This window comes from Balaenoptera borealis (genome assembly GCF_965194805.1).
Source record: "Balaenoptera borealis genome assembly, chromosome: 4".
Lineage (NCBI taxonomy): Eukaryota > Metazoa > Chordata > Mammalia > Artiodactyla > Balaenopteridae > Balaenoptera > Balaenoptera borealis.
The window spans coordinates 37,283,572-37,308,168 of NC_138861.1; the positions used below are offsets into that span (position 1 = coordinate 37,283,572).

At 37.3% G+C, this 24,597-nt stretch overlaps 1 protein-coding gene across 3 annotated transcripts in view; it reads right to left on the bottom strand.

Annotated features, from left to right (window-relative positions):
* The window catches only part of TTC29 (tetratricopeptide repeat domain 29), a 255,421-nt gene that overhangs the window by 127,113 nt on the left and 103,711 nt on the right, over window positions 1-24,597 (bottom strand). For all 3 annotated transcript variants that reach the window (XM_082389007.1, XM_082389008.1, XM_082389006.1), the window contains one exon: window positions 7,720-7,811. In XM_082389007.1, coding sequence (XP_082245133.1) covers window positions 7,720-7,811 — 92 coding nt within the window. The remainder of the gene's footprint in view (window positions 1-7,719; window positions 7,812-24,597) is intronic.

Below are 24,597 nucleotides of genomic sequence, written 5' to 3' on the forward strand. Positions count from 1 at the left end.
CTGGTAAATTTAGGAAAATTGAAATTATATCAAGTATCTTTTCTGACCACAATGCTATGAGACTAGATATCAATTACAGGAAAAAAAGTTAAAAAAATACAAACACATGGAGCCTAAAAAATACATTACTAAATAACCAAGAGATCACTGAAGAAATCAAAGAGGAAATCAAAAAACACCGAGAAACAAGTGACAATGAAAACACAACAACCCAAAATCTATGGGATGCAGCAAAAGCATCTCTAAGAGGGAAGTTTATAGCAATACAATCCTACCTCAAGAAATGAGAAAAATCTCAAATAAACAACCTAAACTTACACCTAAAGCAATTAGAAAATGAAGAACAAAAAAACCCAAAGTTAACAGAAGGAAAGAAATCATAAAGATCAGATCCTAAATAAAAAAGAAATGAAGGAAAGAATAGCAAAGATCAATAAAACTAAAAGCTGGTTCTTTGAGAAGATAAGCAAAATTGATAAACCATTAGCCAGACTCATCAAGAAAAAAAGGAAGAAGACTCAAATCAATAGAATTAGAAATGAAACTGACACTGCAGAAATACAAAGATCATGAGAAATTACTACAAGCAACTATATGCCAATAAAATGGACAACCTGGAAGAAATGGACAAATTCTTAGAAAAGCACAACCTTCCATGACTGAACCAGGACGAAATAGAAAATATGAAAAGACCAATCACAAGCACTGAAACTGGAACTGTGATTAAAAATCTTCCAACAAACAAAAGCCCAGCACCACATGGCTTCACAGGCAAATTCCATCAAACATTTAGAGAAGAGCTAACATCTACCCTACTCAAACTCTTCCAAAATATAGCAGAGGGAGGAACACTCCCAAACTCATTCTACAAGGCCACCATCACCCTGATACCAAAACCAGACAAAGATGTCACAAAGAAGGAAAGCCACAGGACAATATTGCTGTTGAACATAGATGCAAAATTCCTCAACAAAATACTAGCAAACAGAATCCAACAGCACATTAAAAGAATCATACACCAAGATAAAGTGGGGTTCATCCCAGGAATGCAAGGATTCTTCATTATACGCAAATCAATCAATGTGCTACACCATATTAACAAATTGAAGGATAAAAACCATATAATAATATCAATAGATGCAGAAAAAGCTTTTGACAAAATTCAACACCATTTATGATAAAAACTCTCCAGAAAATGGGCATAGAGGGAACCTACTTCAACATAATGAAGGCTGTATATGACAAACCCACAGCCAACATTGTTCTCAGTGGTGAAAAACTGAAAGCATTTCCTCTAAGATCAGGAACAAGACAAGGTTGCCCACTCTCACCACTATTATTCAACACAGTTTTGGAAGTTTTAGCCATGGCATTCAGACAAATAAAAGAAATAAAAGGAATCCAAATCAGAAAAGAAGAAATAAAACTGTCACTGCTTGCAGAAGACATCATACTATACATAGAGAATCATAAACATGGTACCAGAAAAGTACTAGAGGTAATCAATGAATTTGGTAAAATAGCAGGATACAAAATTAATGCACAGAAATCTCTTGCATTCCTATACACTAACAATGAAATAGCTGAAAGAGAAATTAAGGAAACACTCTCATTTACCATTGCAACAAAAAGAATAAAATGAAATAGCTGAAAGAGAAATTAAGGAAACACTCTCATTTACCATTGCAACAAAAAGAATAAAATACCTAGGAATAAACCTACCTAAGGAGACAAATGACCTGTATGCAGAAAACTATAAGACACTGATAAAAGAAATTAAAGATGATACAAACAGATGGAGAGATATACCATGTTCTTGGATTGGAAGAATCAACACTATGAAAATGAGTATACTACCCAAAGCAATCTACAGATTCAATGCAATCCCTATCAAACTATCAATGGCATTTTTCACTGAACTAGAAAAGAAAATTGAATAATTTGTATGGAAACACAAAAGACCCCGAATAGCCAAAGCAATCTTTAGAAAGAAAAACGGAGCTGGAGGAATCAGGCTCCTGGATTTCAAACTATACTACAAAGCTACAGTAATCAAGACAGTATGGTACTGGCACAAAAACAGAAATATAGATCAATGGAACAGGATAGAGAGCCAAGAGATAAACCCACACATATATGGTCACCTTATCCTTGATAAAGGAGGCAAGAATATACAATGGAGAAAAGACAGCCTCTTCAATAAGTGGTGCTGGGAAAACTGGACAGCCACATGTAAAAGAATGACATTAGAACACTCCCTAACACCATACACAAAAATAAACTCAAAATGGATTAAAGACCTAAATGTAAGGCCAGACACTATCAAACTCTTAGACGAAAACATAGGCAGAACACTCTATGACATGAATCACAGCAAGATCCTTTTTGACCCACCTCCTAGAGAAATGGAAATAAAATAAAAAATAAACAAATGTACCTAATGAAACTTAAAAGCTTTTGCACAGCAAAGGAAACCAGAGACAAGATGAAAAGACAACCCTCAGATGGGAGAAAATATTTGCAAACGAAGCAACTGACAAAGGATTAATCTCCAAAATATACAAGCAGCTCACGCAGCTCAGTATCAAAAAAACAAACAACCCAATCCAAAAATGCATGGTAGAGCTTAATAGACAGTTCTCCAAAAAAGATATACAGATTGCCAACAAACACATGAAAGGATGCTCAACATCACTAATCATTAGAGAAATGCAAATCAAAAGCACGATGAGGTATCACCTCACACCAGTCAGAATGGCCATCATCAAAAAATTTACAAACAATAAATGCTGGAGAGGGTGTGGAGAAAGGGGAACCCTCTTGCACTGTTTATGGGAATGTAAATTAATACAGTCACTCTGGAGAACAGTATGGATCTTCCTTAGAAAATAAAAATAGAACTACCATATGACCCAGCAATCCCACTACTGGGCATAAACCCTGAGAAAACCATAATTCAAAAAGAGACATGTACCACAATGTTCATTGCAGCACTATTTGCAATAGCCTGGACATGGAAGCAACTGAAATGTTCACTGACAGATGAATGGATAAAGAAGATGTGGTCCATATATACAATGGAATATTACTTAGCCATAAAAAGAAATGAAATTGAGTTATTTGTAGTGAGGTGAATGGATCTAGAGTCTGTCATACAGAGTGAAGTAAGTCAGAAAAAGAAAAACAAATACCATATGCTAACACATATATATGGAATCTAAAAAAAAAAAAATGGTTCTGATGCACCTAGGGGCAGGACAGGAATAAAGTCACAGAGGTAGAGAATGGACTTGAGGACACGTGGAGGGGGAAGGGTAAGCTGGGACGAAGTGAGAGAGTGGCATGGACTTATATATACTACCAAATGTAAAATAGATAGCTAGTGGGAAGCAGCCGTATAGCACAGGGAGATCAGCTCGGTGCTTTGTGACCACCTAGAGGAGTGGGATACGGAGGGTGGGAGGGTGACGCGAGAGGGAGGAGATATGGGGATATATGTATATGTATAGCTGATTCACTTTGTTATACAGCAGAAACTAACACACCATTGTTAAGCAATTATACTCCAATAAAGATGTTAAAAAAATATAAAGCTTATCATACTAGTAAAAAAAAACACAACAAAACAAATATCCTATGCTAACACATATATATGGAATCTAAAAAAAAATGGTTTTGATGAACCAAGGGGCAGGACAAGGATAAAGATGCAGGCGTAGAGAATGGACTTGAAGACATGGGGAGGGGGAAGGGTAAGCTGGGATGAAGTGACAGAGTAGCATTGACAATATACACTACCAAATGTAAAATAGATACCTAGTGGGAAGCAGCTGCATAGCACAGGGAGATCAGCTCCACACTTTGTTAAGACCTAGAGGGGTGGGATTGGGAGGGTGGGAGGGATTAACAAGAGGGAGGGGGTATGGGGATATATGTATACATATAGCTGATTCACTTTGTTATACAGCAGAAATTAATACAACATTGTAAATCAATTATACTCCAATAAAATTGTTAATAAAATAAAATAAAATAAAATACTTAGGAATAAACCTATCCAAGGAGTTAAAAGACTTATATTCTGAGAACTATAAAAGATTGATAAAGTAAACTGAAGATGATAAGAAAGAAATGGAAAGGTAGCCCATGCTCTTAGAGTGGAAGAATTAATATCATTAAAATGGCCATACTACCCAAAGCAATCTACAGATTTAATGCGATCCTTATCAAATTACCTGACATTTTTCACAGAACTAGAACAAATAATCTTAAAATTTATGTGGAACCATAAAAGACCCAAAATTGCCAAAGCAATCCTGAGGTAAAAGAACAAAGCAGGAGGCATAACCCTCCCAGACTTCAGACAATACTACAAAGCTACAGTAATCGAAACAGTGTGGTATTGGCACAAAAACAGACATATGGATCAATGGAACAGAACAGAGAGCCCAGAAATAAACCCACACACTGACAGTCAATTAATCTTTCACATAGGAGGCAAGAAAGTACAATGAAGAAAAGACAGTCTCCTCAGCAAGTGATGTTGGGAAAGTTGGACAGCCACATTTAAATTAGTGAAGTTAGAACACACCTTCACACCATACACAAAAATAAACTCAAAATGGCTTAAGGATTTAAATATAAGACATGACACCAAAAAACTCCTAGAAGAGAACATAGGTAAAACATTCTCTGAAATAAATTCTAGAAATGTTACCTTAGATCAGCCTCTCAAGACAATAGAAATAAAAGCAAAACTAAACACACGGGACTGAATTAAACTTATAAGCTTTTGCACAGTGAATGAAACCATAAACAAAATGAAGACAACCTATGGACTGCAAGAAAATATTTGCAAATTATGTGACCAATAAGGGCTTAATTTCCTAAATATACAAACAACTCATATAACTCAACATCAAAAAAAACCAAGCAACCCAATCAAAAAATGGACAGAAGAACGAAATAGACATTTCTCCAAAGAAGACGTACAGATGGCCAATAGGCATGTGAAAAGATGCTCAACTTTGCTATTTATTAGAGAAACTCAAATCAAAACTACAATCATCTCACACTGGTCAGAATGGCCATCATTAAAAAGTCTACAAATAATAAATGCTGGAGAGGGTGTGAAGAAAAGGGAACACTCCTACACTGTTGGTGGGAATGTAAATTGGTGCAGCCACTGTGGAAAATAGTATGGAGGTTTCTCAAAAAACTAAAAATTGAACTACCATATGACCCGGCAATTCCACTCCTGGGTATATATCCGAAAAATACAAAAACACTAATTTGAAAAGACACACACACCCCAACGTTCCTAGCAGCACTATTTACAATAACCAAGACATGGAAGCAACCTAAGTGTCTATCAACAGATAAATGGATAAAGAAAATGTGGTACATATACACAGTGGAATATTACTCAGCCATAAAAAAGAATGAAATAATGCCATTTGCAGCAACATGGATGGACCTAGAGATTACCATACTAGGTGAAGTAAGTCAGACAGAGAAAGACATATATCATATGAAATCACTTATATGTGGAATTTAAAATACCATACACATGGACTTATTTACAAAACAGAAACAGACTCATAGACATAGAAAACAAACTTATGATTACCAAAGGGGAAGGGGAAGGAGGGATAAATTAAGAGTTTTGGATTAGCAGATACAAAACCACTATATATAAAATAGATAAACAACAAGGTCCTACTATATATCACAGGGAACTATATTCAATATCCTATAATAAACCATAAAGGAAAAGAATATGAAAAAGAATATACATATATGTGTATATATATACCTGAATCACTTTGCTGTACACCAGAAAATAACACAACATTGTAAATTAACTACACTTCAAAAAAAATATATATATATATGGATCCTTTTCCATACCTCAACCTAAAGTAATACTTAAGCAACGAAATTAAAACATTTGATTATCTGTTGTTGTTGCCAAGATACTTATTCAACTCTTCCCCTTAGCTTTCACAGTATAGAGCAGTAATTCAAATCCTGGAGTGGAAACTAAAATATTCCAGATGAGACCCCAGTTTAACAGGTGAGAAGTATTTTAAGATAACCTCAGGTCTCCAGAAGTTTCAAAAATAATTACAAAGACTATCAGTAACTGAAGGGGAAATCCAACACTTGTCTTGTCGTGTGACATAGTAAGTGCTCAGTACAGGTTTATGAAAGAAAACATTTTTCCCTGAAGTTTTCTCTCTCTAGCTAGATTGGAACACAATGTTATTTTGTACAAATTATTTTATAAACATGTTGAGGGATGCATTTATTTAACTGTTTAGGCTTAGGTCAGGTCTGCTACTACAAAGCAAGAGAAATCAATCATTTCCTACTGATTCTGGGCAGTGTTAACAGCAGAATCAAGTAATTAAATAATCAAAATGAGCTGGATAAAAGGGCACAGAGTTGGTGTGTTCCAAACAGACATTACAGTGAATTCTTCTACATCTCTTTTTCGTGTTCAAACATCTGCTTCTTTCCGGTGATTATTTGGAAAATAAAAGTTTAAGGGATAGCTGGGTTCATCATGCAAAGGATGGTTATCAATCTTTATGTGGAGGGACCACAACACTCACAGGTTGCTTGCTTCACTCATGGCTGGCCCTGCCTTCCTTGAGTAAATGTCCATACTCTCCTTATAACTATGTCTGTCCCTTACTGTTCATCCAGTGATGACTGCAGTGCATTGTATTTATTTTGTCGGGCACCTTACATTTTATTGGTGTTGGTGTTTTGATCTTTAATTAATCATTTATTTAATATTTAATGATTATTATATTGGAATGGTAATTACATAATGAAGATCCACTTTCAAGGCATTACACATTTTAAATGCCTTTGGAATAACAATTTTGCCTTTTAAAACACCACTTTGTATGTGTTTACAACTGAAATACAAATGGGAAGATTAGAATTTGACACAATCTACGTTTATTATTATTATTATTGCTACTACTACTACTACAAAATTATTTAACAGCTATATCTTGGATATAAGGTAACATACCAAAAACCAAGGCCATAACTTTGATAACTTTTTTTATTCTTACTCTATCTTGGCTTAAATATAATGCAGTGATTAAATGGAGTACACAGCGATCACAGTACAATAAGTGAAGGCTATATCATATATTTTCCATGGAAAAATTTGTATCACAAGTTGTTCATATATACTTTTGTTCAATTTTCTGTTTTAAAGGAAATATTGGGAATATCGGTTTTGCACCCAATTGTTTATCCAGATATGCTCAAAGGAGAGATGTCTTAATGGAAGAAGGACGATTGAAGCACAAAATGGAAACTTGCCTCAAAGAAGAGATCTGGAAAGGTTACGGTGAACCACAGTTACTGAAGCGTACTGTATATCTCTGTGCTCTCTGCCTTTTTAACCTGTGAGATGTGACCTGATTTTTCCCTCTCATTCAATCAAGGTCATCACTAAACTTCCAGAAAATCAAAAATAAAATAACATGAAGGAGGAAAAGACAAAGAAGAGTTTAGGTGTATATTTAAAAATACCACACTGGTTTAAAATAACTTACAATGAAAGGGTCACTTAAGAAGGGCACTGCTTAAAATTTAAGCAGGCAGTAATGGAAAGCGACAGACCTCAAACAATTTGTCTTTCACAGTTGAGTGAATTCACAGTGACAGCAAGACAAGGATGTGCTAACTTACCTCTGCAGGACCTTGGCTGTTGCTTCATAGGCTCTCCCCAGGCTGAGATCATCATCCAGGTCTGTAGAGATTTTACCATAAGTGTTAAGGACCTATGGGGGAAGAGGAATACTTATTAAACATATAACATGACCAGATTCACTGATGTTTCATTTCATAACAGAAAAGACTCAAATTAATAGTTGTTTTTCACATCGCCATAAAATATTTTTTTGTTTATTAAAAATTCATGTTGGTTTGGTTTATTTTTACCTATAGTATAACTTGTTTTGCAGTGATCTCTTTGAACCGTGACAGTGAAGTCTTACTTTTGTAAAAATAATTCTTTTCCTGAACAATCCAAAATCTTCCAATTGATATAACTTAGGGGTGAGTAAATAATTGAATGGTTTACAACATTATTTTCAAATATGGGACCATTATCTTAGGTAATATAAGGCAGATTATAATAGTCTACTCAGGTAGCTTAAATATCACTTTTCTTTCTATAAATAGCTGCTTGAAAAGCATGAATTTATGTGTCAGGCAATTTCCAAATCTATCATTTTATTAGAGGCATATCTCACAGTTTGTACACATATTCAGTATACACTAAAAATATTTCTTACAAATGTACTTCATCACCAACAACCTCTTCAATAATCAAAAGATTATGGCTGCCACAGCCAAACGTATGATCTTAACACTGACATCATCTGCATGGTATAATTTTCCTTTTTATTCTTTTTTCCCTTTCAAGGGCTAGAAGAAGGAAAATATGTAAAATAAAATCCCCTTTCCCTCTTCCTCCTTCATTGTTACTTGAACCAACCTATTACACACATGAAGACACAGGAAATCTCCAAAGACCTCTATGGAAATCCTTTTTGCTCATTTTCTAAGAAGAAATTAGCCAAAGTCATTTGATGGCGTTGAGAGGGAGAGTCAGCGTGAGGGAGGACGTACATCCATGCTGTGTGCTCGGCCTGAATTAGGCATCTTAGAAAGTTTGTGTATGAAAGGCGGTGTTGATATTCAGCTTTACTTTCTTAAAGTTAATATTTGGGAAATAACTTCAGTGAGGCCACGTGATACCTCCTAATTTGTGTGTGTATGTGTCTCTGTGTGTGTGTGTGGTTTACAAGTGACTGCTTGACATAATACTGGTACTAAAACTTACTGATACATATTGACCCAGTATTTTAATTCCTGCTAAACCTGCAAAGTTCGTCATTTTGATTCTTCTTTTTTAGTCTCTTAATAAGCCTTGTATAAACCTGAGACTATTCTTTTCACTCTGTCGTGCAAAACTGATTCACCTAGATTAAGTCTCATATGACTTGACATTGAGCTTTCTGCGTTAAGGGGAAGAACCTCTGAATTTTGTGAATTTGTAAGAGACCTTATTAAATCCAAATATCAAAATATTTAGGAAGAGGCTGTCAAGTGTCTCTTTTGGTTCATATATGTTTTATATGGCATTCTAGAAAGTTAAAGATTGAATATTATATATTTTGTGTCAAAAATAGTTCGTTTTTTGGTAAATATTGTTACTGTGTGCCAATGTTGTGTTAGACCCTAGGAAATCTTAGAGAAGAGAGTATGCTTGCAAACCTTCAAGGCATTTATAGTCTAGTGGTACAGAGGTTTGCACTGATGCAGCTGTGTGAATTAGCTGAAAACAGATTTCTCCAGGGCTTCAGCTGTGCTTATCCTGCACCACTCTCCCACACCCCTGGCCACCATGAACCTGGAAGCAGTACAGTAGCATCCGGAAGTACCCAACATTATCTTAGGGCTGTGACTCCTTGGACCGTGGTTAGGAGGGTAGTTTCCATGAGGAAGCTTCTATAGAATCAAGGAGCAAATACCAGCTCAGCCTGGGCTTCTGGTTTTGGCCTTGGACTTGATTCTATAGAAGCCTCCTCATGGAACCCGATGGGGTTTCCTGAAATGAACACCCACCTTAGAGTAAGAAGACTTGGATTCAAGACTTAATTCTACCACACCCAACACACCTGGCCCAAGAAATCTCCCTGAGAAGCTTTCCTCGAAGCAAAAAAGAAAACCTCCCTCTGAGAGTTGTTGTGAGGCTGCCGTGAGATGATACAGAGTGCTATTTGAACCTGGGATGAGAAGTTTCTGGGACTCTGTTAACCAGCCATCAGTGAAGAGCTCCTGGAGAGTTCCCTCCTCAGAGTAAAGGCAACACATTTTATTTATGACTTGAGAGAGTGCCTCTCTCAGCTTAAATGTTTTACCTAAAAACAGGAAATATATAGGCAGTGGGAAGAACATAGTTCATTACTGGCCCAATAGGGAAATAATCAATTACAATGGACCCCCCCATATCCACGGGGGCTACATTCCCAGACCCCCAGTGGATGCCTGAAACCTTGGACAGTACCGAACCCTATATATACTATGTTTTCTCCTGTACATACATACCTATCATAAAGTTTAATTTATAAATTAGGCACAGTAAGAGGTTAACAACTATAACTTATAATAACATAGAACAATCATAACAATATACTGTAATAAAAGTTATGTAAATGTGGTCACTCTCTCTCAAAATATCTTACAAATTTAATGTATTTTGCATCTTAACTAAACACTTATCACACACTGTGGCTATAACTTGCTGTTTGAGGTGTGACAGCAAAACTAGCATACATTTCTTTTTCCTTCTTCACAGTTTCACAGATAGAAGATTCGTTCTTACTACAGATTTTAGCAAACTCAGCATACAATTTTTTTTCTTTCCTTCCTAAGTTGAGAACTTTCACCTTTTTACTTAAAGGAAGAACTTTGGGCTCTTCTTTAGCATATCCAAATTGCCAGCATCACACCCCTTGTACTTTCAGACCGTTATTAAGTAAAATAAGGGTTATCTGAACACAAGCACTATGATATCTCAACAATAACCCAATAACCTTGATGGCTACCAAGTGACTAATGGCCGGGATATACTGGACAAGGGGATGATTCACATCCGGGATGGATCAGGATGGAATCCACAAGACTGTGGCTACTTAGAACACTGCACAATTTAAAACCTATGAATTGTTTATTTCTGGAAATTTCCATTTAATATTTTCAGATCTCGGTTGACCGTGGGTAACTGAAACTGTAACGGAAAGTGAAAACACAGGTAAGGGGGGACTACTGTTCATGAAGTCAGTACTGAGAACCTTGAAAGTGCTATAGGGGAGCTCGTCTAAATCAAAGACAGGGCCTCTGCTCCTCAGGAATGTGAGCTCTGACTGGAGAGAGCCAACTCAGGTAAAATCATAAGGGGAACACAAGACAAAACTCAGCAGATTGGTGAATTGTGTAGTCCAACCTAAGGGAAGTAGGAAGGATAGTGTTAAAATAAAAAGGAAAAAAAAATATAAAAGTAAGTGGAAAAATAACATGAGATTACAAATTGTGTAGAAAATAACTGTTGGGGGGAATGTAAATTGATTCTTTTTTGTAAATCCAAAAAAGAGGGGATATATGTATACATATAGCTGATTCACTTTGCTGTACAGCAGAAACTAACACTACATTGTAAAGCAACTGTCCCCCAGTAAAAAACAAAAAACTAAATAGAGTTGCCATATGATCCAGCAATCCCACTCCTGGGCAAATATCCAGAAAAGAAAAAAAAAACTCTAATTCAAAAAGATACATGCACCCCAATGTGCATAGCAGCACTATTTACAACAGCCAAGATATGGAAGCAATCTAAATGTCCATCGACAGATGAATGGATAAAGAAGATGTGGTACACATATACAATGGAATATTACTCAGCCATAAAGAAGAATGAAATAATGCCATTTGTAGCAACATGGGTGGACCTAGAGATTATCAAACTAAGTGAAATAAGTCAGACAAAGACAAATATTATGTGATATCACTTATATGTGAAATCTAAAAAAATAATACAAAAGAATCTATATACAAAATAAAAACAGACTCACAGACATAGAAAACAAACTTATAGTTATCAAAGAGGAAAGGGAGGGATAAATTAGGAGTATAGGATTAACAGATACACACTACTATATATAAAATAGATAGGTGTAATAACCTATAATGGAAAATAATCCGAAAAAATATATATAACTGAATCACTTTGCTATACACCTGAAACTAACAAAATATTGTAAGTCAACTATACTTCAATTTAAAAAAGCATGAATATTAAATATCTCAAAAAACCCAAATTGTGTAGAAAATAAAGATGTTTTATATCGACCTTATGGTAAATTATGTTACCTGCTTTTTAATTAAGGTTTAATTTACAAATTAATAAATATTGATCAACTTGAATCATCAGACAAATAGGAATCTTCTTTACAAAGAATACTTCAAGTGAGAAAATACAGTGTGGAAATCTGAGGGATCCACTGTACTTGACTTAATACCCCTGTGGCATGCAATATGTTGGAAACAAATCCAGGGTGTGGAAGGTTAAATTCTGTCATTGCAAATCAGAGATAAGAGGAGAGAAAAAAAGAATCTCAGGCAAAATATTTTGATGAGTTCAAAATTCATTATATATCCTTAAATTTTATGGACAATGAACTTAATCAAACTTTGTCAAAAGACCAAGGAAAACACTGATTAAGCATGCTACTATGTCAATTTCAATGAGCATGATTACAAGATTACCAAAGTTGGAAAAGTCAGTTCATGTACCTAATAAAAATTGAGTGCTTTGTGGCCACTCAATCACATTGCTCCAATAATTTCCCTGAATAATAGAGATGAAGTTTTGAAAGCTATTTTACTAGAAGTTTTAAAGGCAATGGACTTTATCTTCCCACTGGAATAAAACTGATTAACTTGAAAAGATATTTTCAAATAAAATCCAGGTTCTTAAAATGAGATAATTTCTATTGGTTACCTAAAAGCGAAACCAGTAGAATACTTAACATAAAAAATGAGAGTGTGCAAAAGAATAATGCTGGCAATATGCTACAAGTTCTTTGAAGAATTGTTTGCTGTAAAATCAAATTTTAAGGATCATTAATTCATTTTGCTGCAATAGCCTTCAAGGGAACATTGCATTTAAGTCAAGATTGTCATCGGTCAAGTAAGTGAGTGGTGCATATATATATATGGTGTGTTTCCATAGATAGATATACATGAATATTAGACTATGTCTATATCTATATCTATATCTAGAGAGATTGAGAAAGAGAATAGAAAAGTAGCCTGGTCCCCCTGGAAGATTATAAGAATAAATTCTGTGCCTGAGCACCTTTAAGGCAGGAAGCATAAGAACGCATTACTATGTCTAATAATATCAGACACCCAGTTGTTTTCTTTCTTCTACATCTTTAGGATTTCCAATGATCAGGGCACCTTGGAACAAAAGAAAATGAACGATCTGATATTGATGCCCCTTCTTGTCTTCCACTATTTTCCCATTCCTTACCCTGCCGCAGTTCCTCTCTTATAGTCCCTTTATTTTAGACATTAAAACAGAAGAAATACCAGAAATCATGGCCCTCATATTTGCTTTCAAAACTGAAACTTACTTTAAGCCACTATGATGATGATCACTCCTGGCTTAATTTTCCCAAATTAGATGGAATTCTCTCCCCACCTCTCTGCCCAGCCAGCCATTATAAGAAAACACTGTCCCCTTCATTTGTTTTAAACCTTTTTTAATTTTAAGATAATTGTAGATTCACATGCAATTGTAAGAAACAATACAGAGCATGCTCATATATCCTTCAGCTAGCTTTTCCCAGTGGTTAAATCTTACACAGCTATAGTATATCACAACCAGGGAATTCACAATCCACCCACCTTATTTCACCAGTTTTACACACACTCGTGTCTGTGTGTGTGTGTGTGCACCCATGCATGCACATGTGGCATGTTAATTTTATGCCATTTCATCACATGTATATATTCACGTAACCACCACCACAGTCAAGATATAGAAAAGTTCTGTCACTACAATGATCTCTCATACTACCCTTTCTCAATTCATTTTTAATATGTTTGCTGCTTAGAAGAGAGAGAGAGATGGAAAAAAAATTTTTTCCCCTTCCTTAGGTTAAAGAAAGGTCTGCCTTGGGAAAAATTCTGAAATAACTTGGCATCTGACCTCTTCCCTTTTGGTACACCTCCCCTACCTTGTGTGTTTGTATCTCCCCACGGAAATTTCCTCAGTTAAGTGACGGAAGAATAGTAGTTGATTAAACAAATTTATATTTTGGTATGAATGACTCAAGAATCATTAATCCTCCCAGAAGAAGTTGTTGTTTTAAAAAGAGGATGCTTTTTAGGTCCCAATTATTTCTTCTGGGAGGAGTGTTTTGCAGTCTAACAAAGGGAAATGAAACAATTCAGATAGTGTCTGGCAGGATAATTTGGGGCAAAGGTTATTAAAAAAAAGGCCAGCCTTGTCTTGAAATTCCACCTTATGATATGATCCCTTAAGCAGGTACTGATTTTTATAACCTCCTTTGGGGTCTACTTCTGTGCCTTCAGGTTTTCTAGACGCTCCACATGCTTTTCCACAATGTTCCTTATCACAGTGGTGTGGAAGAGATGAAAACAGGGAGGAGGGAAATGTGAAGCAGCAGATGTGAAAATCAGGCATGTGTAAGTCACCGTTACCTGAAATGATAACTACATGCTATTTTTATTCCCTCTTGTTACCACTTTTTTCATAATGCTTAGCCTTTGGAACCAATGTATTATGCAAAGAACTCTTCCAGTACATTCCATTCCATCATTAGATGTGACTGCAGGATAAAATTACCTGTGTGTGTGTGTGTGTGTGTGTGTGTGTGTGTGTGTGTGTGTGTGTATATATATATATATATATATATATACACACACACACACACACACACACACACACATAATTTTTATGGCTGAGCAGTATTCCATTGTATATATACCACATCTTCATTACCCACTCATCTGTCAATGGACATTTAGTTTGCTTCCATGTCTTGGCTATTGTAAATAGTGCTGCTATGAACATTGGGGTACATGTATCTTTTTGAATTAGAGTTTTCGTCTTTTCCAGATAGAGATATATCCCTACTCTTAAAGACTTTACTATCTAAGGCAGTAAGACATACAGATGTAGAAACTATATAGTGCTGTAAGCCTGCATAAAGAGCTAAAAATTTTTTTAACTCATTAAACAAATACTGAGTGTTTTCTATGGGCCAAGCTTTGTTCTAGGTGCTAATGATATAGCAGCGAATCCCTGGCCCCTATGCAGTCTACGCTGTATTTAGGTGATGGGGAGATAATTTGTAATTAAATAAATAAGTGAATAAATCTCAAATAGTAATAAGAGCAATGAAGAAAATACAACGAGGAAAGGCTTCCTATAGAAAGAGAAACAATCTGCATTTTAAAGGAATGATAGAATTGGGTCCGTACTGAGAGGAGCTTAAGCCAAGGACTGGAGATGGGAATGGGTGATACAATGAGGAAAAAAAGCTTTCCCAGGTACATAGAAGCAACAATGACCAATAGAAAAGTTTGCTTTAAGGTTCCTGCAGAGAATGTTTTTTCTAGTAACATCCACTAACTAATCACAGTTTTAACTGATGGTATGAAGTGACAAACTTTCAAGCTGCAATTTATCTTTCTGATGACAAAGAAAGAATTTGACTATTGTTTTGAAGGTAAGCCAGGTCCTTCACTTTCATCCTTTATTCTACATGTACATAAAAGCAGTCTTTTGCAGGACATTTTTATTCATAGTTTTTGTCTTTTCTGCTTTCCAGGCAGCTCAATGTGTTTGGTGAAAAATGCCACATGTAAGATGGTGCATTTGGCTGCCTTGTTTCCCATCATTCCAAGTTTTCCAAATTTTATGCAGAGTTATTCCCATGCCTAGGAAAAGGAGAGGAAATACTTTTATTTCTCCTTCAGGCATAGCACAGAGTATGAACAACTCAAACTAATACAGATCAGTGACATGAAGTTTAAATGGGTCTCTGTGCTCTGGCTGGTGACCCGAACTGCCATTGTTTCTGCAGGAAAATAACCCATGGAAAATATCATATAAAATAAGTTACAGCACCTAGCCTATTTGAGATGGAAATTTTGTAGTTTTTGAAAAATTTCAATAAACTCCAATTCTACTTTTATTTCATATTTTTGGTATTTTTTCTATATAAATTCCTTTCTCCACTTACTACCCTCCCCCCGCTGCTCTCTTCCTTAGTTAATTTAATACTTGAAATCAGTAGGGACCCCTACTCTGAGGGCATAGACCAAGCTTTGGAAGGGCCTTATGGGAAAATTAATCAAATCTCCCTCTGGGTGTTCAAAGTTTCTCCAAATATCATAGGCTTTTGAGTCAGGCAGGTTCACTACCGAGCTGAGTGACATATGTCAAGTGATTTAACGTCTGTGAGTTTATTTCCTCGGGCATAAAATGAAAATGAATAAAGTCTACCTTGAAATGATGTTATAAGGTTCCACTAAGATGAGGTATTTAAAAGTACTTACCAAGGATTTGAATGAAGCAGCTGCTTAGTTTTCCCAAGTGCTTATCTAACCTAATGGTTCTCAGATGGGGGCGATTTTGCCTCCTGGGGATACTTGGGAAAGTCTGGAGACATTTTAGGTTGTCATCATTGAGAGAAGCCAGGGATACTGCCCAATAGCCTACAATTCACACACTATCCCCCCATAGAAAAGAATGATCCAGCTCCAAATGTGAATAGTGTTGCTGTTGAGAAATCCTCAGGTAGCCTTTTCTTGAACAATTTTCCTGATGGGAAACTATCCTCTTGTGAGACTACTCAATCATTGGAGAGTTATGTGAAAAATCTACTGGTGAAGTGGAAGCAAAATCTGTAACTCTGCCTGCTAGCCAAGGTTGTGTTTTGTGGGATAGGATGAATGCATCCTTCTTCCATGTGACGGCTCTTCCAATACTGAAAAGATAGCTGTTTTTCCTCCTCAAAGATTCCAAACTTATAGAGGCATCCAGGATGCTCTGAAACATGTGAGGATGAAACCCCAGCAGCTGCACTACATTTGAACGTTTTATTTCTAATTTTGTCAACAAGTCTAAGAGTTCTAGAAGAGTTTAAATAAAGCCACCTGGACCAAAATACACCTATAAAACCATAAGGGGCATCCATCGGACTTATCTGTAAATAAGAAGTTATGAGTCCATTGCCTAGGGTGCGTTTTTTATCTCTTTCTTCCTTGCCCACCATAAAAAGGCAGCAGAGCTAACACTTTGTTATACAGTCCCTACACAAACCCCAAATTGTGCCATTTCATAAAAAAGGTTCAGCACTGAGCTCAAAACAGTGCATTACTTTGAGGAGGAAAAGGCAATGATACAGATTTATTCTTGTGCAATAAGAAATATAGAAATAAAAAAAATCAAGTTTGCCATCTTGAGCTTGAAATCATTGTCAAATCTTATCGGAAATACACTTATTCTGATTTCTGGCAATCTAACCCCCTTTAGCCATTTCACAGTTGGTGAGCAGAAAGGATGTTTCTGCCTCATTTACAGCATCTGAACATGATTCCGACAATCAACTGCAACATTAGTCAAAGAAATCAGTGGCTAATGATTTCTGACAAGCCCTGCAGTAACAGGCTGAGGACCAGACTGGGCAGCAACAGCATTCAGAGCATTTTACTAGAGCCAGGAATAGGCAATGGGAGAAGATGATAAAAACAGGGGTAAACAGAACTGGTTTCCCATCACTTAAAGGCTCTTATACACTTTCTGCGAAGGCATAGCATCTGACATGCGATAAATACAGTAATCTTTTGCTACTAATATGTTATATTGAATGAACACTGAGGACAGTGAAGTGTGCAGCTCTGCAAACAATAACACATGAAAGTAGTTGTATATTTTGCATTCTGCTGAAACTATATCCTTAAGTTAGGAGTAGTCTTGCCTTGCTATTTACATTGATCATTTGGACAGTGTACTCTTTCTCCCTGTAATGCATTACTCATCATTTGGACTGTTTACATCACCTGACACATAAAGTGAGGCCTGAATAGTCCAGTGCAGAAAGAACTGAGTGTTAAAAGATATGAGCTCTCACTTCTCTTTTGCCATTAGCTCAGGGTGTGACCTTGGACAGGTCACTTGGTTAACTTGAGCTTCAGTTTCGAAGTCTGAAAGATAAAGGGGCAGGACCAAATGATCTAGAATTCTCCCTTCCAAAAATATGACTTTGATTTTAGACTCTACATGACTATATTTACTAATTGAAGATATGCCCTAATTATTTTCAATCGTTTATCTTTGGCTTTAAAATCCCTGATGAATTTATTTTATGTTTGAAAATACTTTTTAAAACACGAGAAACAAAATGATGAGTCATTTCATTCATTTGAAATTTTATTTTCAGCCTTCTCCCTCATTTGAAAAAGCTTGCATATTCTTAATGAACTGCTTTAAAAAAAGTCCCTACCATGGAATAGGTGATAACAAGGAGAGCTAAATCTACAAAGCTTTTGGTTCATATTAAATAGCAATTGTTACAAATGCAATGATCAGTGCTCTTCAAAAATAGCAATTTTTTTACAGCCTGAAATATTTAAAAATTTGGTGAAAATTCAAGGTTATCCTTAAATTCATAAATTGAATTAGAATTGCTAGTTAATCTCTCACACAGTAGGAGTTTACATTGTATTTTCAAAAGCTATAAGGATAGAAATATATCTCAAAAATTTCCAAGAATTTTCTTTCAGCAAAAACTCTCTACACATTCAATATACAGATGACTCTCAAACCCCAAAACAATGAAATAGAATTCCACTTACAGTTAAAAACAAAGTTTCCTCAGTAGTATATTGGAACATATTGCTTAATACTGCCATTTTCTAAATTGGTCATTATACTATGTTAACAAGGGACATATTCATGAAGAATTTCTATTCTAATTCTCAACTACTTTCTATACTTTGAATCAGAAAGCATGCAAACATTTATCCTGTGCAGTCCAATCATGGTGTGAGTTATATTTACAGGTCCTTGAAAAGAAAATTTCCCTGCCCTTAATCTCCTGCAAGGGAAATCCATAGGAGGTTTTGCTTTATATTTTGTTAGAAGGCCCTTACCCAAAGGCAGTCCAGTAATCTGTGCGGTGGTCTGACATGAAAATATTCCATGGAAGAGTAGAGTGATTAGTTAGTTCAATCACGTTATCTTAGGAAATCCAGACCCATTGAGCAGTTGGTAATGGCAAAAGTGAGAAGGTGCTCAAAGATCACCCAGAGCGTGATCAAGTCCTGTCAACAGAGTGGGTCAGACTGACGGCTACTGCTGAGGAGATAATAGGGAAACTCAGCCCCTCTTCTCCCAGGGCTCCTCCAGTTCCCAGGAGTCTTTCAGCTTATGAAGCCCAACTGTCTGCTCATCCTGGGTACTCATGGGCCATGATCTCCCTCATGGCCACAGGAATCTTTGCAATCAATCCTCTTGCCTGAGGTAATCTGAATGAATCTCTTTCTTGCACCCAAAGAAAAAAACGGAGAAGTTTTAGCAGCTCTAGAGAACACTTTTATTCTGCCTTGAATCCCAAGTTTCATCCTTGATACAAAAAGGAAGATTTAGGATATAGAAATCTTTTTTTTTTTTTTTTCACAAAAACCTAACTTGGTAGATATTGCCTTGCTCTGAACCAAAAAAATAAATAAATAAATAAAGTCCCTAAAATCAAACCAAAAAAACCCATTTGAACTTGAAATTCCAAATTGAACATTGACTTTATTCTCTATTGTACCCACTGATGCAATGCAAGCAATTGATTCTCTGGATTGAGAGTTATGAGGCAACAAAACTTGGGGGACAGTTTTTAAAAATTAGTTTAGCGTCTTAAAAAATATGATTTCAATTACACTTCTTATTCAAAAATCCTCAGTACTTGCCAAGAAAAAGAAAAAATAGGGCCTTCTAACAAAATATAAATATTTTTTCAAGGGAGAAATAAAAGGGTTCTCTAGAGCTAAAGTGGCAAGGAAGTAACTTCAAGCCTTTTCCCCTTCCATGTTTGTCAGTGAAAGGCAATACGGGTGGATTCCTTCTAAGGCGAGAGACGCAGGTTATATAAAATGATTAGAGATTTCATTGTCAGAAAAGATTTGGGGGAAAAAGGTTTGCATATTTTTTTAAACTAAGAAAGTCTCCAATTCCACTTGATTATGTTTATGGGAGGATGAAAAGTGAGTGTGACAAGTGATTCTATTACACCTATGATAACATTATCAGTGATTTCAGTTCTCTGTTACTTACGGAGACTAAAGATGGTGATGGCAAACGGAATCAAATGAAGTGCCAATCAAATCTAATTTGACCAAACATGTATTGTCACTTTGTCCATGCAGAAATGGCAACAATTATGGCTTGCTGGAATGGGCAGGACTCTGGGAACCTCCCTCTAGCCACATAGACCTCCCACTGTCAGGAATAAACTCAGTTCTCTCCACTTCCACGGCCCTCTGCCTGCATTGCTCTTTCTTATTTCATGCCCGGCTTCTCCGGTGCCTGTCCCGCGCTCCCCAGGCCTCCACCACACTGACCACTTCTCTGTGCTGTTCCACCGCTTAGGAAAGCACCGCATGTATCTGCTTAATAATATTTATCTCTCTCCAATTAGATCGTAGCTGCCACGAGATCAGGAACCATATGTGTTTTGCTCTCCATTGCACCCCTAGCTCCTAGTCTTACGTTAACATAGAATATTGTTGAATGAATATGGTAGAGCTTTTGGAAGGTGCTGGTGGTAAAGTACCTGCAGAAGCATTAATGTGGATATAATGAGCTGTTGCATTACATAATATACTATTATATATAACTATTTACTTGGCCTAAAGGAAATTAAGCTCATAAATCAAGTATTATATAATATTAATATATTACATAGAATGTATGTTAGAGCTTATTATATATTAATTATATTATATAATGTTTTGCATTGTATCTCAATAAAGGAAAAAATATGGCACTTTAAGACTATGGTAAATGGAAAGTATGTGAACATTTTCAGTTAACAGCCATCCTAGAGAGTTCAAGTATCAGCAAACAAGCCAGATTCCTAAAGGAAGACATAAATGACACTTTTTGGGGGAGGGGCGGCGCCACGTGGCTTGCGGGATCTTAGTTCCGGGGCCACGGCAGTGAAAGTGTGGAGTCCTAACCACTGGACCGCCAGGGAAGTCCCTAAATGACATTTTAAAATGACATAAGAACCCCCCCTATCTAAATGGGTGCCTGTTTCATCCAGTCACATTCTCAAATAAATAGCTTTCCCCCATTATGAGCCCGTGTGGCATTACGCTCAGTGAGTACAGGCAGATCAGAGGTTGAAATTATGTTAGATTCGTCATGGCATCTTGAGGTGTAATTCTTCCTGTCTGTGGAAGAAATATAAAAGAGTTTTTTCCTCTCTTTTAATCTAGAATGGTGAGCGACTACAGTTTCTACCTTGACAAGCAACAAGTTAAGATGGAGAGGTGAACAGTGAAAAGCCACTAGCTCGGTGACACACCAAGCCCCTCAGCTTCTCCTGAAACGGCCACTTAGCAATCTCCTCCCATTGGACCATTTTGCACAAAACGGTTTCGGGTTCCGCAGGGAGGGATCAAGGAAGTTTCTATACTAGCGAGTGACGATCTAGAAGGTTTTAATAAACACTAATCCTGTGAAAATTTCTATATTTCTGCATGAACCAATTACCACTAGGAGATTTGTCTTTCCCCTGGCGGTAAAGCCATCATCTATTCATAATCCCTCTTACTAGATTTCTTCCTCATTTAAGGCAGGATTCAATAAAATTTCATTTTTTTCCCCCTTCTCAGAAATCCATAAAAGCCTTGAAAAACATTTTGAGCATATTGTGTCTGTACAATTTGATATCCTTTCCACCACAGGCCATTATTCTGGTAAACTCGGTAAACCCTAATTTAGGTCCACGATGTAATGCTTTCCTAACTGGCTGCGCGAAAATGTTTCTTTAAAATAAAACAGGGTAGGAAAGTCTTCGTCTGAAGGCTTGCACACAGAGGAAGCTTCATCTATTACCCTTTCACCACGATAGACGGGACAAGAAAACAATTTAGGAGTCATTTCCATTCTGACAGATGTGACAATGACGGGAAATGCGAAGCCTGCCAAGAGCTTTTATCAAGTAGGTTATAAGGACGAGTAATAAGTGTAAATAATAAATCGCTGGAATCTTAGGGGAAATGCTGGCAATATGAAACGGTTTGGGGTACTTCGGATGGGGCTTTGCTTCTCTTGGAATTCCCTGCCTTCCCAGTAGAGTTTTGGCCTGACAATAAACAACAGTTTAGTACTTTATCTAATCCTAGCCAGGAGGTGAGTTCAACAGCAAGCTTTTGCAGATGTTCACATCCAATAATCTATCCATAATTGATGAAACAGGGAGGTCAGATGTAATGGCTGCTACTATTCCAGCAACAAATAAATGGTTATTGACAAAACAAGCCAGCGTGGCACAGAGCGCGGAGCAGTGACAGGCGGGCGACAGGGCTGAGCAGAGGCAGGGAGGACGCCAGGATTCCTCAGCAAGCCGAGAGGCAGGAGGGCCACGCTGACACACAAGCAGACGGAGGGGACTTGAAAAGGAAAAGGGAGGTTGATGAAGTACAAAAAAAAATAAAGGGAGACATTTGGAGCAGAGAAGAAAAGGATGGTGGCCCAGGGTAAGGCTGGGGACCCAGGTTAAGTACAAATGCGTGCGGTTCAGAAATACCTTTGAATGCGTGCACCGTGATGCAGCCGTCTGATGGCTGCTTTCATCACCGGCGTGTCTTTGCTCACATCGCTGGCTGTCACACTGTGCTGCCCAGGTGACTCTACCACCAAAGTGTATGCATGGGACGCTTTGGTGTCCAAACCTCCCACTGAGGGATATTCATCGACATTCCATTTAACACTGCAGATACCCGTTTTTCTTCCGTATATATTAAAAAAATTCTAGGAAAATCATGTGGGCAATTTAAACCATATTTTTAGATAAGCCAAAGATGCATAATTTTGTGGCTGGAAAGTTTCTCAAGACTGAGACTAACCCTGAAATACGCGCTGCTTAAAATCAAATTTACCGCAAAGGAATGGGAGTGGAAGGCAAAGTTTTCTTTAATAATGAAAAACAAACATGGCACTCTAGCCACCTCAACCTAGGCAAAGAGTATAAGAAATGCATTAATCGAGTATACTTTTATTGACTGAATAAAATTCAAGATAGTTAAACATAAACAGCTGAAATCCTACATTTCTATTCCAGTGCTAAAAAACAATGTTCTTTTTACACAGTTTACTATGTAATATTATAAGATGAAGATGGTAGAGTGAAATGGTAGTTATTATTGCTATAGGTAGTCGTAAAGAGGCTTGGGACAGAGATGTTTGAAATATTAATATTCTGAAAATCACTTAAATCAATTGAACACTCTTCAGTGGTTTATTTAGAAGTGTGATTTATTTTATACTTTGCAACCAATGCCTTTGATCAGCTCTGAAATAACACATGAGCTGAAAATAAAATGGTAAAACAAATTGCTGCTTACATTCTATAGTAAGCTTTAGGCTTTATAGGCTAAACTAGAAAATTTCCATAATATTTGGCATTTTCAAATTATTTATCAATACTTAGAAACGGAGAATTATAGAGCCGAAAAGATCATTTCTGCAATAACGTGCTAGTTACTCTGGTCCCTGAGCTCTGCTGTCTGCCCTGCTGGGGGTCCCCCCAGTTAGCAACTTCGACCTACCCCAGTCCCCGGGACCAACTCTGCCCCTGGTCTACCAGGGCAGAAGCTTGGTATCACATTAGTTTGCCACAGATTATATTGTGATTTTAACCTTTTTAAAAAGTGACCAGGCTCGGGCTTCCCTGGTGGCGCAGTGGTTAAGAATCCGCCTGCCAATGCAGGGGACGAGGGTTCGAGCCCTGGTCTGGGAAGATCCCACATGCCACGGAGCAACTAAGCCCGTGAGCCACAACTACCAAGCCTGCGCTCCAGAGCCTGCCAGCCACAACTACTGAGCCCACGTGCCACAACTACTGAGCCCGCATGCCTGGAGCCCATGCTCGGCAACAAGAGAAGCCACCGCAATGAGAAGCCCGCACACTGCAGCAAAGAGTAGCCCCCGCTCACCGCAACTAGAGAAAGCCCGTGCACAACAACGAAGACCCAATGCAGCCAAAAATAAATAAATTAAATAAATAAATTAAAAAAAAAAAAGTGACCAGGCTCTTGCTGGGTGCCTTGAGATCAAGGCCCCAACATGTATCCCAGCCTTTGGAGCTGCATCCCTGTCTTATTCTTCTTGCTTGAATCTCTGTCTTGGTACTTGGTACGTGGTTGGGTCCCTACTTACTGTGAGTCTGGAGACCTACCTTACCACCATCAATGTGCCCCCACCACAAGTCCCATTCCTGAACCCCAGTCCCTGTGACTTGGTGCTTGTCACTTGCCAATGGCGGTCACTACCTTTAATTGAGCAAAAACTACCTGTGCGGAGTGTTTTATATTCTTGGTACATTTACTCTTCACAGAGCTCTTTGAGATAAATATTAGCATTCCCATTGCACAAATGAGAAACACTAAGTGCAGAGAGGCTGAGTAACTCTCTCTGGTACCCACAGTCCTAGAGTTGGAGGAGGAGAAAGGATCTGGACTGGGTTTATTGGACTTTGAATCCTACTTGTTTTCTTCTAGAGCACTGTGATATGCCTACTGCTGGGTAACCCTGAGGGTGGCTGTGCTGACGGAGACCTCACAGCTTACTGCCTCCTGGTGCCTTTCCCAGAAGGTATTCTCCACTTACCTACAGGGCTACCCACTGCCTGGTGTCCGATGTTCTAGATGTTAACCTCATGCTGGTCTGGTTTCAGCTTT